Below are 13,931 nucleotides of genomic sequence, written 5' to 3'. Positions count from 1 at the left end.
AGGGGTTGTATTCACAAAGGCCCCAATTCTGGGGGTCAGATACCCAGGGCTTGAAAACAAAAGTGTCAATGTATACCAATGACAAAAATGACCTCTTAAATCCGCAAATCTGGATCCCTACACAGTATCATTGAAGATATGGATCCCTTTTCTATCCTATTTGGACTTAAACCCAATTATGATAAGTGGACCTTATGTTAAAAGACACATTTTTACATTACCTTGTAGTTTACCCATAAAATGGCCTGATGGTGAAGTAGACATACTTGATATTCATATCCTTAAAGATATCAATTCATTTACCACAATAAAGTTTAATTGAAAGTTAGCAAAAATAGACAAGATTCTGCAACCATGGAGAGGTATACCTGTATATTTATGGACAAATCACATTGATTAACTCGAGTCCAATCTCCATTTTACGGACTAATTTATGGCGCAGCCTACTCCAGATGACATGTTGTTTTTGAATCATATGAGCCCAAAATATTGCTAATTAAAGGTGCCTATTCATATAATGAATATGAGTTTGTGCGACTGAAATAATGAAACATGGCCGCTGGAAGATTCTGCATTTCTCCCCGCTCTGCTGACCAATAATTTGCTCCTCTCCGCTCATACAGGAGTAATAAAGGCCTAGTGCACTAATTTGGTGAAACAAAACAAATGCTGTATACATTTTTTATATTAATAATTTTTAAAATTGTGATTGTCAGAGGGTGCTGCAGCACCTACAGCACCGCTACTTCCCGCGGCTATGCCTTTAAATATTAAACCATTAAACCTCTCACTAAAAGCTTCACTCATATGTAAGTTATACTTAAACCCAAACTGGTTCTACAGTAGATTATTAAGAAAAGCTCAACCTTTGTTCAAAATGACCTTTTTGCGTTTATACAGATTACAACTTCTCATTTTCGATGAATTGAAAAGGAAACTTTGTTCAAAGTATCCCCCTTTCAGTTAAATGCAACTAAATGTAATCTACATAATCCCCAAAAGTAATTATTTATCATGAGAGGGCCACAGACTATAAATAGTCATCCTGCATACTCCAAGAAAGGTTCAATCTCCCCATTCTGGTAAAAATAGTTAGATATTTCTGAGGTGTAGTCACTTTTAAGGACACAAGCTCAAGTAAAGAGTACAAATATGATACAAATATGACATATTTGATATGATGCATTTCCTATTCAACAAAACGTTATGAATAAGGCTCGAGATGACTTACAGTGTGCTTTCTAAATATAGTATAATCAAACTAGAATATTTCACCTTCGTTCCAACTGTAAAATAGATATCTGTGTGTCTAGTGTTAGAGAAAATATGTATATTTTCTAAAGGTTCCTCTTGATCAAAACGTTTGCCCTCATCGCTGTGAACGGCACACAGAGCTATAGCTTGGTTTCCTGAACTAGTTAGGAGCTTGCCTATCATTTCCTATGAATCTTGTCAGTCTATGACAAACAAACATTTCTATGTTTAAAATATATGAATAATTTTAGATCAATGGCTATAAATCGATCTCTGAATGTGCTACAGTGATACAGTGATACAGTGATGAGCCACCCCTGTAATGATTGCAGGCATGTGCTTTGTCAGTGGATGTGGTGTAGGGTTCAGCCAGGAGTTGATGGACAGTCAGCTGTGAAAATGGTATGGTAGGAGGGACAGTCCAGCTTCAAGGAGTTTCCAGGCTCAGACAATATAACTCCACCATTCCTATTCATACTGTGTCCGTGGGAACCAGGGCTATCGCTCAATGCAAGCCATTTCGATCTACAGTGTCCACAGATGGATTTGTAAGTGAAAATGTTGGTCGGAACCAGTACCAGAACCACGCAGGTCCCCTAAACAGGGGTCTTTACATCCCTTGAGGTTTTAAACAAGTTATACACAGCTGGTTACAATTTCAGTTTTATCCTCCAGAAAAGATAGAACAAATATTACAACAAATATACTGATTAATAAAAAATAAAACAAATCTTTATTTAACTTTTTTTTCTTGTTTTATATTTATTCATGATAATTTGAATAGGAATGGTGGAGTTATGTCACACATGCAAATATAAAAAAAAGATGGGAATGTTTGCTTAATCCAAAGTTACAATCAACTGATTGCAGCATTACTGCAAAAATGGAGGAGGTGTCACGTTCTGACCTTAGTTCTTTTATTATGTCTTTGTTTTAGTATGGTCAGGGCGTGAGTTGGGTGGGTTGTCTATGTTAATTTTTCTATGATTTGCTATTTCTGTGTTTGGCCTGGTATGGTTCTCAATCAGAGGCAGCTGTCAATCGTTGTCCCTGATTGAGAACCATATTTAGGTAGCCTGTTTTCTATTGTGTTTCGTGCGTGATTATTTTCCGTGTTAGTACCACACTGGACCGTTTTGTTTGTTTCACGGTGTTATTTTGTATGTTGTAGTGTTCAGTTTGACTTATTAAAATGGACAATTACCACGCTGCAAATTCGTCCGATCTCTCTTACTCCTTGTCAGAAGAAGAGGACAATCGTTACAGGAGGCAAGTGGAAGGGGGAGAAAGTAGGGAACATGTTTGTCAGCAATATCTTAGAGACCAAAATTTGGTGAAAAAGATTTGCATAAATAGACTAAATTTACCAGTTTCATTTGAGGACAAAAATGTTGACAGCTGCGCAATACAGATCGCAAAATAGCTGCGAAGAGATTGTCTATGTACCGATTCCATGGCACATCAGTGGCGGTTCTAGCTTGTATGGCTCTCTGGGCGAACCCCCCCCTTCAGCCCCCCCCCAACAACAAAAAAAGCACCATTCTGCACTAACTGTCATTTTTATTCAGACATTTGGAACAGCACAAAAAAATAATATTTAGTATAGTTTTATCTATAAAGGATCACTTTTTTAATGTTTCTTATTTATTTATGAAATTCAATGAAGAGGATGGTCCTCCCCTTCCTCCTCTGAGAAGCCTCCATTGATTTTTCTGGTATCGCCCCAATGTAGCTTGTTTCTGGTCACACGCTCAGGAATGTCTGAACAATTAACATCCATTTAAAATTAATCTTACAAATAGCAGTGTTGGGCGATTTGGAATGCCATAGTCAATCAATCAACAACATAATAACACTAACAGGAAAGGTCTTAATCTTTAGCTCACAATCTGTGTATACTATGCAAAATTAATGTAAAACATCACAGCACAGTTGAAAAACGGCACTTGGAAATCAAAAGAGGGTGGTCTATGGAGATAAGTGGGATGGACTGAGAGTAGAGCTCTCAGTCCATGATCTGTAATGGTTATTACTGAAAACACTATGTCATGTAAATTCTTACATAGGGACACCCGAAGTCAATCTCAAATGAATCATTGTTTATTGTCAGTGCACTGGAGAGGTTCCAACAAACTTAATTAACCATAGTGAACGTCTGTCAGAAGCTCTAACGGGACAGTCCCGTTTAGTTCCCTTATAGACTGGTTACAGGCACGTTACATAGGCATAGTTCATAGGGTTGGTTCTGGCATGTGTTTGGCACTGTCTCGTATCTTAACTAGTCTAAAGGAGGAGGTCATAACGCCCCACACTTATCCTTACCAAGCACAGGCAAGAAGAAGGATTGTTTATGACACCAAAGAGAAGATGCACAAAGTAAGATTTCTACATAACTACATAATTTATACCGGAGATGTCTGATTACTATTTATTTAAAATGTAATGTGTGTACACTACCGGTCAAAAGTTTTAGAACACCTACTCATTCAAGGGTTTTTCTTTATTTTTACTATTTTCTATGTTGTAGAATAATAGTGAAGACATCAAAACTATGAAATAACACATATGGAATTATGTAGTAACCAAAAAAGTATTAAACAAATCAAAATATATTTGAGATTCTTCAAATAGCCACCCTTTGCCTTGATTACAGCTTTGTGCACTCTTGGAAAACTTTCAAACTAAAGGACAATTCTTGGCAGCGAAAAAACACATTTGAATAAATGTAGATTGACACTCTTATGTAGGTGTCTTAACCAGCCATAAAATAACACAATATGTCACAACAGGTGTAAATATATGGGTCATGGCAGTGTTATGACGATATTATGGACAGGTTATGACAAGTTATGTCAGCTGTTATGACATATTTTGACATGAATATGACCGTGTCATAACGCGTTATGATGCTAGGTGTCAAGTAAAGTGTTACCAAAAAAAATGGATGCAGGCTAATTCAATCGTTATGGAGCTGGGGCACAGACTGAGCCGTAACAGTTTGAACCAAACCCATGTCGCAATATTTAGAATTTTGTCGACAGACTAGAATACACAGAGAGAACGGGTTCAGCAAATAGGGATATGGATTTAAACAAATAATATTTAGATGGCTTTCTTTCATTTACCCCTATTTTCTGAACCGTTTCTGAACTCGTTCTCTCAATTTATTCTAGTCTGTCGACTAAATTCTAATTGAAAGGACACTGTATTTAAGGGATCACGGCTTAAGATAAATGACCTGAAAACCTTGCTGAATTAAAACTCAATGAGAACATCTTTTGGCCAGCGGTTGAATTACATTTATTCAGCGCACACAAAAGAATCACGCCTGCAAAGCCCATTATGCACCTTCATATGGTACGTCTGAATACCAACTACTGAGAAGGGCATAAAAAAGGCATAGTTTTCTAAATCGGATCCAAAGCGTCTGAGTGGGAGTGCTGATCTAGTTTTGCTTCTTCAATTATAATGAATGGGCAGGGGCGAACTGATTCTAGATCGGCCCTCATCTCAGACGCTTTATGAAAACGGTTCAGGATAGGGTTGGGGATAAGAGGCAGGGAATAGAGCTGATAGAGGATGTATTACACCTTCCTGATATGAACCATCACAAAAATCTTGATCAACAGAGAAAAATAGGGTTTCACTATGACATCCATTGAAAAAAAAAACTTTATTAAAACAAATTATTTGCTGCATTATTAACTGTCAACACAGATGTGATAGGCTACTTCAATATTCTAACATGCAGCCGTTGGTACTAGAGGTTGACTGATTAATCAGAATGGCCGATTAATTAGGGCCGATTTCAAGTTTTCATAACAATCGGAAATCGGTATTTTTGGGCGCCGATTTGCCAATAAATATTTTAATTTTTTTATACGTTTATTTAACTAGGCAAGTCAGTTAAGGACACATTCTTATTTTCAATGACGGCCTAGAAGCGGTGGGTTAACTGCCTTGTTCAGGGGCAGAACGATAGATTTTCACCTTGTCAGCTCGGGGGATCCAATCTTGCAACCTTACAGTTAACTAGTCCAATGCAATAAAGACCTGCCTCTCTCTCGTTGCACTCCACAAGGAGACCTGTTACGCGAATGCAGTAAGCCAAGTTAAGTTGCGAGCTAGCATTAAACTTATCTTATAAAAAACAATCAATCATAATCACTAGTTAACTACACATGGTTGATAATATTACTAGATATTATCTAGCATGTCCTGCGTTGCATACAATCTGACTGAGCATACAAGCATACAAGCATACAAGTATCTAAGTATCTGACTGAGCGGTGGTAGGCAGAAGCAGGCGCGTAAACATTAATTCAAACAGCACTTTCGTGCATTTTGCCAGCAGCTCTTCATTGTGCATCAAACATTGTGCTGTTTATGACATTCAAGCCTATCAACTCCCGAGATGAGGCTGGTGTAACCAAAGTGAAATGGCTAGCTAGTTACCGCGCGCTAATAGCGTTTCAAACGTCACTCGCTCTAAGCCTTCTAGTAGTTGTTCCCCTTGCTCTGCAGGGGTAACGCTGCTTCGATGGTGGCTGTTGTCGTTGTGTTGCTGGTTCGAGCCCAGGGAGGAGCAAGGAGAAGGACGGAAGCTATACTTTTACACTGGCAATACTAAAGTGCCTATAAGAACATCCAATAGTCAAAGGTTAATGAAATACAAATGGTATAGAGGGAAATAGTCCTATAATTCCTATAATAACTACAACCTAAAACTTCTTACCTGGGAATATTGAAGACTCATGTTAAAAGGAACCACCAGCTTTCATATGTTCTCATGTTCTGAGCGAGGAACTTAAACATTAGCTTTCTTACATAGCACATATTGCACTTTTACTTTCTTCTCCAACACTTTGTTTTTGCATTATTTAAACCAAATTGAACATGTTTAATTACTTACTTGAGGCTACATTGATTTTATTGATGTATTATATTAAGTTAAAATAAGTGTTCATTCAGTATTGTTGTAATTGTCATTATTATAAAACAAACAAATCGTCCGATTAATCGGTATCGGCTTTTTTTGGTCCTCCAATAATCGGTATCGGCGTTGAAAAATCATAATCGGTCAACCTCTAGTTGGTACAGATAGAAGATAGTGGCCCAAATATCCTGTATGTCATTGTTAAACAATTGAATAAGAACTCCTATTGTTTAGAAATCCAAATGTGCGCTCTGTGCTAGATACAGTGGTGAGGGCTTCCTTTTTCTTTAGTTGTAGACAAAGAAAGGAAAAATGTTTCTTTATTTGTAATTCATTTCATTTTTTTCATCTTTGCACAAAACAACCAAAGCATTAAAAACAAAAAACACAAATACATAGAGACATTTTTCCTCAAATGATATGGTGAGGGCTTCCTGAAGCCAGCAGTGTCCTCCTTCACTTTTTCCACATTGTTACATTGCAGCCTTATTCTAAAATTGATGAAATAATAAACAATTCTCAGCAATCTACACACAATACCCCATAATGACAAAGCGAAAACAGTATAGAAAATGTTTGCAAATGAGACTGGGAATTGATATCAGGTGCATCCTGTTTCCATTGATCATCCTTGATGTTTCTACAACTTCTACAATTCAATTGATAGGACACGATTTGGAAAGGCACGCACCTGTCTATATAAGGTCCCACAGTTGACAGTGCATGTCAAAGCAAAAACCAAGCCATGAGGTCAAAGGAATTGTCCGTAGAGCTCCGAGACAGGATTGTGTCGAGGCTCAGATCTGGGGAAGGGTACCAAAAAATGTCTGCAGCATTGAAGGTCCTCAACAACACAGTATCCTCCAGCATTCTTAAATGTAAGAAGTTTGGAACCACCAAAACTCTTCCTAGAGCTGGCCGCCCAGCCAAACTGAACAATCGGGGGAGGAGACCAAGAACCTGATGGTCACTCTGACAGAGCTCCAGAGTCACTCTGTGGAGATGGGGGAACCTTCCAGAAGGACAAACATCTCTGCAGCACTCCACCAATCAGGCTTTTATGGTAGAGTGGCCAGACGGATGCCACTCCTCAGCAAAAGGCACATGACAGCCCGCTTGGAGTTTGCCAAAAGGCACCTAAAAGACTCTCAGACAATGAGAAACAAGATTCTCTGGTCTGATGAAACCAAGATTGAAATCTTTGACCTGAATGCCAAGCGTCACTTCTGGAGGAAACCTACACCCTACGGTGTAGCATGGTGGTGGCAGCATAATGCTGTGGGGATGTTTTTCAGTTGCAGGGACCGGGAGACTAGTCAGGATCGAGGCAAAGCTGAACGGAGCAAAGTACAGAGAGATCCATTTGCAAAAATTTCTAAAAAACTGTTTTTGCTTTGTCATTATGGGGTATTGTGTGTAGATTAATGAGAGAAAAAAAACTATTTAATCCATTTTAGAATAAGGCTGTAACATAACAAAATGGAAAAAGTCAAGGGGTCTGATTACTTTCCGAATGCACTGTAGGTCTCTGAAATTGAGAGCTAGTTTCAGCTAAGAAGTCTAATACTGACTGATGATTTTCATACTGATTTTCACAACTCAATTTGTTTTGTTGTCAAGTGCCAGAAAACAGAACATAACATTAATTTACAAGTTGGATGTGAGAAGTAATCCACTATGATACAAAGTATAATTTGTTGTTTTCACTTTCACTTCAGGCTGAAGCTTTTGCTGTACTCACTGCAGTAATATAATGTATGCCCTTTAATGTGAGTGCTCATATGTGATGTATGGCTGTTTATAACCAAAGCTTTTGCCACATTATTTGCACTGGTTAGATTTCTCCCGTGTGAACACACTGATGAAGTCTTAAATAGCTTTACATTGATACAGATTCTCTCCTGTGTGTATCCTTGTATGGCTGGTCAAGTTGCTCTTATGGTTAAACCTTTTGCCACATTGTTTGCACTGATAGGGATTCTCTCCTGTGTGTACCCTTGTGTGGATGGTCAAGTTGCTCTTCTGGTTAAACCTTTTGCCACATTGTTTGCACAGAAAAGGTTTCTCTCCTGTGTGTATCTTTAAATGCAAGGTCAAGTTTCCCTTACGTGTAAAGCTTTTGCCACATTGTTTACACCAATATGGTTTTTCCAGTGTAGCAGAGCAGTCTGGATGAACTGAGAGGGGCTGATCACTGGTTGGTTGTGGTACTCTGTAGCCCTCTCCATCAGGTTCTGTTTTGATGTCTTCAGTTATGATGATAGGTAGAGCGCTCCTCTCTCTGTCATCCACAGTTTGTTTTTGGTAAAGACGTGAGGGCTGAGGTGGGTCCTCCTGACTGAGTCTGAACTCCTGATGTTCCTCTTTAATCTGTGTGGGCTCTGGGTCCTCCTGCCCCAGACTGGGGCTCCACTCCTGCTCACACTTCTGCTGCTCAGGGGGAACAGAGGGAGTGAGTTGCTGGAAGTCTGGAGGGAAACATATATTTTCAATCAATATTGACTTATCTTAATACAAAATCTGTACTTTTACTTGGAAGGCCTGTCTGTGCAAAAAAAAACAAGATGATTTGTTGTCTAGTCTACACTGGTGGGAAACATGAACATGAGCTCCCTGAATTCCCTGTAAGGGTGAAGGAGGCAGAGATTGCCAGGATAAGAGCTGTCCAGTCAGTGTCTCTTATGCCGATGCAGCCAAAAGATTGAAAGAAAGTGCTAGTGGGTCGGTTGCCATGGTGGATACACCGTAGTCTAGTCCTGTGGGTGCCGTTCGCCAGGTACAGGGTCCAGATACCCTCGCCTTGAAAAAGGTGGACTTATGCATTTATCGCTATGGTTATGCATTTATCGCTATGGTTATAAACTGCATCGGAATGGATAAGAACTCAAGATTGATCGATATCATATCTGCAGCTGAACACCTCTTGGGATTGAAGGATGTCATGGACGAGGGGCTACACAGAGTACTGGCTGGAGCAGTTCCGTCCTGTCAGGTCCCCAGTAGGGTTCTGAGTGCATTTTGGATCACTGACACTGTCTGCCCTAAAATCCCACTTTAGAAGAAGACTGGTCTTGCTTTGTTTATAACCAAATGGGAAGATGCTATTTACCACATACAACAGGGAAAAACGTCCCTTCAACTGGTAAATACTAGTGGGAAACTCATCTATCATCCCAAACTCTGACTTATCCCACATGCTGAAACCTGATGTCACACATTAAGATAATTATCTCAGGAATGGCATTTTTGGCCAGTCGATGCAACAAAACATTATTTATAAAAAGCAATCTATGAATGTGGTTTTTGAACACAATTTGTTTGTGAGCATGATAACTGTACTTTTAGTTTATGGTTGAAGCAGCTTGTTTGCCATTGGCCAATCTGCATTTCTCAACGAGTTCAAAGCATGTGGATGCATCCAACTCGTATTTACGACTTTACAACTGGTAATTAACACTTTCCCACTTGGTTATGAACGCAGCATCTATACCAGAGAAGGTATAGAAACCGAGACACCTCATAGGCTCATATTATCTGGTTGGCGCGTAAGTAGACCAGCCTCATTTATAACGTTGCGTAAATTTCACACCAATTAAATGCGTGCGCCATTTCTGAAAAGTTTGCGCACATACAAAATTATTGAGATTGATCAACTTGGCGCAGGCCATACATACGCATGTTTACAGTTATAAAATCAGACCCGTCCTGAAACTGCACTCATGAACGAGCATTAAAAGTCCGCCTGAAAAACGCCTATCGTTCACCCTTTATGGTCACAATAACGCCCCTATTTGCTGTATACTTTTAAAGTATTTTAATTAGGCCGAGGCATGTTTCTAAAGGATATAGCAATAGTGAACTTGATCAAATGTCTTTGGAGGCGATGGCACAATGTTAAACTTGCTGTAGGCCTAGGCTGACAGACATACAGTTTAGGAAAGACAGCAATTGCAAATGGCGGTGGACCTGTAGTATTCGGTGCATGTGACAAATAAAGTTTGATTTGATACACACTTCAATGCAAAAGATAAACTGTATGTTCAGCTGATATCACATTGGTGACTATGAGACAGCCATAGGATCTGACTGGATATTACTGATTCTCCCCACACACAGTAACTGGAATAAATTTGGGGCGATATGAAAAGTTCAAATTTGAGTTTTTCCAAAATCTGTAGAAAAACTACTTTGTTTGAGGTCTGTGCTAGTTTTTAAAGCGCCTGTGGCAGTTCATCTGCCTGGGTTGCATTCAGTACATAAAAACTTAAAATAATGTTCAATTGAACGGATAAGGTTTGGTTGTGGGTTCAAAGAACATACAAGACAAAACGTTCCGCAACATAGCACACTTTCAAGCGAACTGAACACACCGCTCCCTGGTCGCTAGGCGGTATAACATATGGGTGTGAACTTGAGGGGATTCGATGCATGCTCCTGGTGTACCGGGTTAGCGTTGACTGCATTTGTTTTAGAACCGGGCTGCCTCCCGCTCGTGAGCCAGGTGCAATACTATGAAATAACTATCAATACTATGAAATAACACATATGGAATCATGTAGTAACCCCCCAAAAAGTGTTAAACAAATCTAAATATATTTTAGATTCTTCAAAGCTGTCATCAAGGCAAAGGGAGGCTACTTTGAAGAATGTCAAATATACATTTTTTTTAAAATTTGTTTAACACTTTTTTGGTTACTACATGATTCCATGTGTGTTATTTCATAGTTTGATGTCTTTACTATTATTCTACAATGTAGAAAATAGTACAAATAAAGAAAAACCCTTGAATGCGTAGGTGTCTCCAAACTTGTGACTGGTACTTTATATTTTATGGAGAAGAGATGTTGAATGTTCCTGAATGATGCACCATGCTCCATTTTTGACAATAGGGCGTGCCTCTCTCACCAGCCCGGACTAGCGGTTCAACCCGGGCAGGTTAATCGAATCCCTTCAGTCTGAAATCGCAAAAAGTCGTCCATCACCACATGGTAACTGCCCTCTGGGCCACCATAATCACAACTTTTTCAAATAGTCGTTCCGTTTCCGTTAAATTCAACGTTGCACCCCTTTCTGTCGTACTGAACGCAACCCTGGTCTACACTACAGCACGTGATTCAAAGAAGCAACGTTGGCAAACCAGGGGTGTATTCATTAATTCTGTTGCTAAACGTTTCTTAGACGGAAGCAAACGAAACGGGGAGGGATCTACTTGAATTTGTTTAATAGAAAATATTATTTTGCATCTGTTTGCACTAATGATTACTCCCCAGAGTTGCGGTCAGGGTGAGAATTGCACAACGTGCCACATAAATAGTCTATTATCATTATTCTACAAGTAAAATGGTATAACTCGAACGTTAACTCGCTACAGACCTGTTCTGTATAACTGTATCTCTGATTTGATAATCATGTCCATCTCCCTCCGTAGACGCTCGTTCTCCTCTGCTGAACGGAAGATTTCTTCCCGATACTCTGCTATAGTCTTCTCTACAGCCCCGAATATCTCCACAGCAGCCGCAGACAAACGCTCGGTAACGAACACATTCAGCAACTGTAGTTTGGACATATTGGCGAGGGCAATAACAGTCTAGCTGTTTGTTTTATCAAATAAATGTTAAAACGTCTGTCTGCTTCAGCCTAGCGGGTTTACGCTATGTAGTAGATACCTTTGTAAACAACAATGTGCTGTGTTTTCTATTCATCAACCGCTGACGGTGTAAGACTGCATTACATTAGCGCCACCTGATGTCTTGGAGCACGTCAAACCACGTCCGGAGGCCGTCAATGAACGGGGGTAAATTTGAGCTGGATTTGCACTCCAGGCAAGCAACTAGAGCATGTCGTCTATACGGAGAACAGGCGTGTGTGTGTTCTGTTGTAGACAGCCGCGAGGACTTCTTGTAGCCAGCAGTGTCCTGGAGGGTAAGGTCTCTGAGTCAGAGCTAGATTCAGTTTACAGATCTGATAGACTAATGCTTTTCCCTCTCCACAAATTACACAATTTGTTCTGTTATCAATTGCCAGAAAACATAATATAAAACCTATTCACAAGTTGGATGTGTCAAGAAATTCACAATGACAAAGTATGAATGTATTGTTTTAACTTCAGATTCACTTCAGGTTAAGTTTTATGTAACCCCTTTTGTGAGTGATCAAATAAGACTTCAAGTTTCCTTTCAAACTAAAGTATTTGCCACATGATTTGACTGGTAAGAGATCTCCCATGTGAAACACGCTGATGACATCTTAGATACACTATATATATATATATATATATATATATATATATATATATATATATACACATGAGTATGTGGACACCCCTTCAAATTAGTGGATTTGGCTGTTTCAGCCACACCCATTGCTGACAGGTGTATAAAATTGAGCACAAAGCCATGCAATCTCCATAGACACACATTGGCAGTAGAAGGACCTTACTGAAGAGCTCAGGATGCCACCTTTAAAAAAAAAATAATAATCTGCCCTGCTAGAGCTGCCCCGGTCTATTGAAAGTGCTGTTATTGTGAAGTGGAAACATATAGGAGCAACAAACACTCGGACGCCAAGTGGTAGGCCATACAAGCTCACAGAACGGGACCGCCGAGTGGTAGGCCATACAAGCTCACAGAACGGGACCGCCGAGTGGTAGGCCACACAAGCTCACAGAACGGGACCGACGAGTGGTAGACCACACAAGCTCACAGAACGGGACCGCCGAGTGTTAGGCCACACAAGCTCACAGAACGGGACCGCCGAGTGGTAGGCCACACAAGCTCACAGAACGGGACCGCCGAGTGGTTGGCCACACAAGCTCACAGAACGGGACCGCCGAGTGGTAGGCCACACAAGCTCACAGAACGGGACCGCCGAGTGGTAGGCCACACAAGCTCACAGAACGGGACCGCCGAGTGGTAGGCCACACAAGCTCACAGAACGGGACCGCCGAGTGGTAGGCAGCACAAGCTCACAGAACGGGACAGCCGAGTGCTGAAGCGCGTACCGCTTACAAATAGTCTGTCCTCGGTTGCAACACTCACTACCGAGTTCCAAACTGTCTCTGGAGCTACATGAAATGGGTTTCCATGGCCGAGGAGTCGCACACAAGCCTAAGATCACCATGCGCAATGCCAAGCTTCAGCTGGAGTGGTGTAAAGCTCGCCGCCGTTGGAGTTTGGACCAGTGGAAACGCATTCTCTGGAGTGATGAATCACACTTCACCATCTGGAAGTCTGATGGACAAATCTGGGTTTGGCGGATGCCAGGAGAACGCTGCCTGCCCCAATGTATAGTGCCAACTGTAAAGTTTTGTGGAGGAATAATGGTCTGGGGCTGTATTTCATGATTCGGGCTAGGCCTCTTAGTTCCAGTGAAGAGAAATCTTAACTCTACAGCATACAATGACATTCTAGACGATTCTGTGCTTCCAAATTTGTGGCAACAGTTTGGGGAGGGCCCTTTCCTGTTTCAGCATGACAATGCCCCTGTGCATGAAGTGAGGTCCATACATAAATGGTTTGTCGAGATCGGTGTGGAAGAACTTGACTGGTCTGCACAGAGCCCAGACATCAACCCCATCGAGCACCTTTGGGATGTTTCGGAATGCCGACTGTGAGCCAGCTTAATCGCCCAACATCAGTGCCCGACCATACTAATCCTTGTGGCTGAATGGAAGCAAGTCCCCACAGCAATGTTCCAACATATAGTGGAAAGCCTTCCTAGAAGAGTTTAGGCTTTTATAACA

General features: G+C 40.5%; 1 protein-coding gene across 1 annotated transcript; it reads right to left on the bottom strand.

Annotated features, from left to right (window-relative positions):
• Window positions 1-7,534: 7,534 nt before the first annotated feature.
• Window positions 7,535-11,882, bottom strand: LOC110495646 (uncharacterized). Its single transcript, XM_021570983.3, has 2 exons — window positions 11,564-11,882; window positions 7,535-8,658 (listed from the first exon to the last, which is right to left on the bottom strand). Exons 1-2 carry the CDS (start codon window positions 11,754-11,756, stop codon window positions 8,060-8,062), a joined length of 792 nt encoding a protein of 263 aa, XP_021426658.3. The 5' UTR covers window positions 11,757-11,882; the 3' UTR covers window positions 7,535-8,059.
• Window positions 11,883-13,931: the final 2,049 nt, after the last annotated feature.

This window comes from Oncorhynchus mykiss, chromosome 18 (genome assembly GCF_057628025.1).
Source record: "Oncorhynchus mykiss isolate SJ-2025 chromosome 18, ASM5762802v1, whole genome shotgun sequence".
Taxonomy (NCBI): Eukaryota; Metazoa; Chordata; class Actinopteri; order Salmoniformes; family Salmonidae; genus Oncorhynchus; species Oncorhynchus mykiss.
This window is presented reverse-complemented; position numbering and strand designations above follow the sequence as displayed.

Excerpts from the sequence above, each read along its gene's own strand:
- LOC110495646 (XM_021570983.3), bottom strand. The coding sequence starts at position 11,756 with ATGTCCAAACTACAGTTGCTGAATGTGTTCGTTACCGAGCGTTTGTCT. Across the intron at positions 8,659-11,563 it reads GATACAGTTATACAGAACAG|ACTTCCAGCAACTCACTCCC; the intron begins GTCTGTAGCGAG and ends GTTTCCCTCCAG.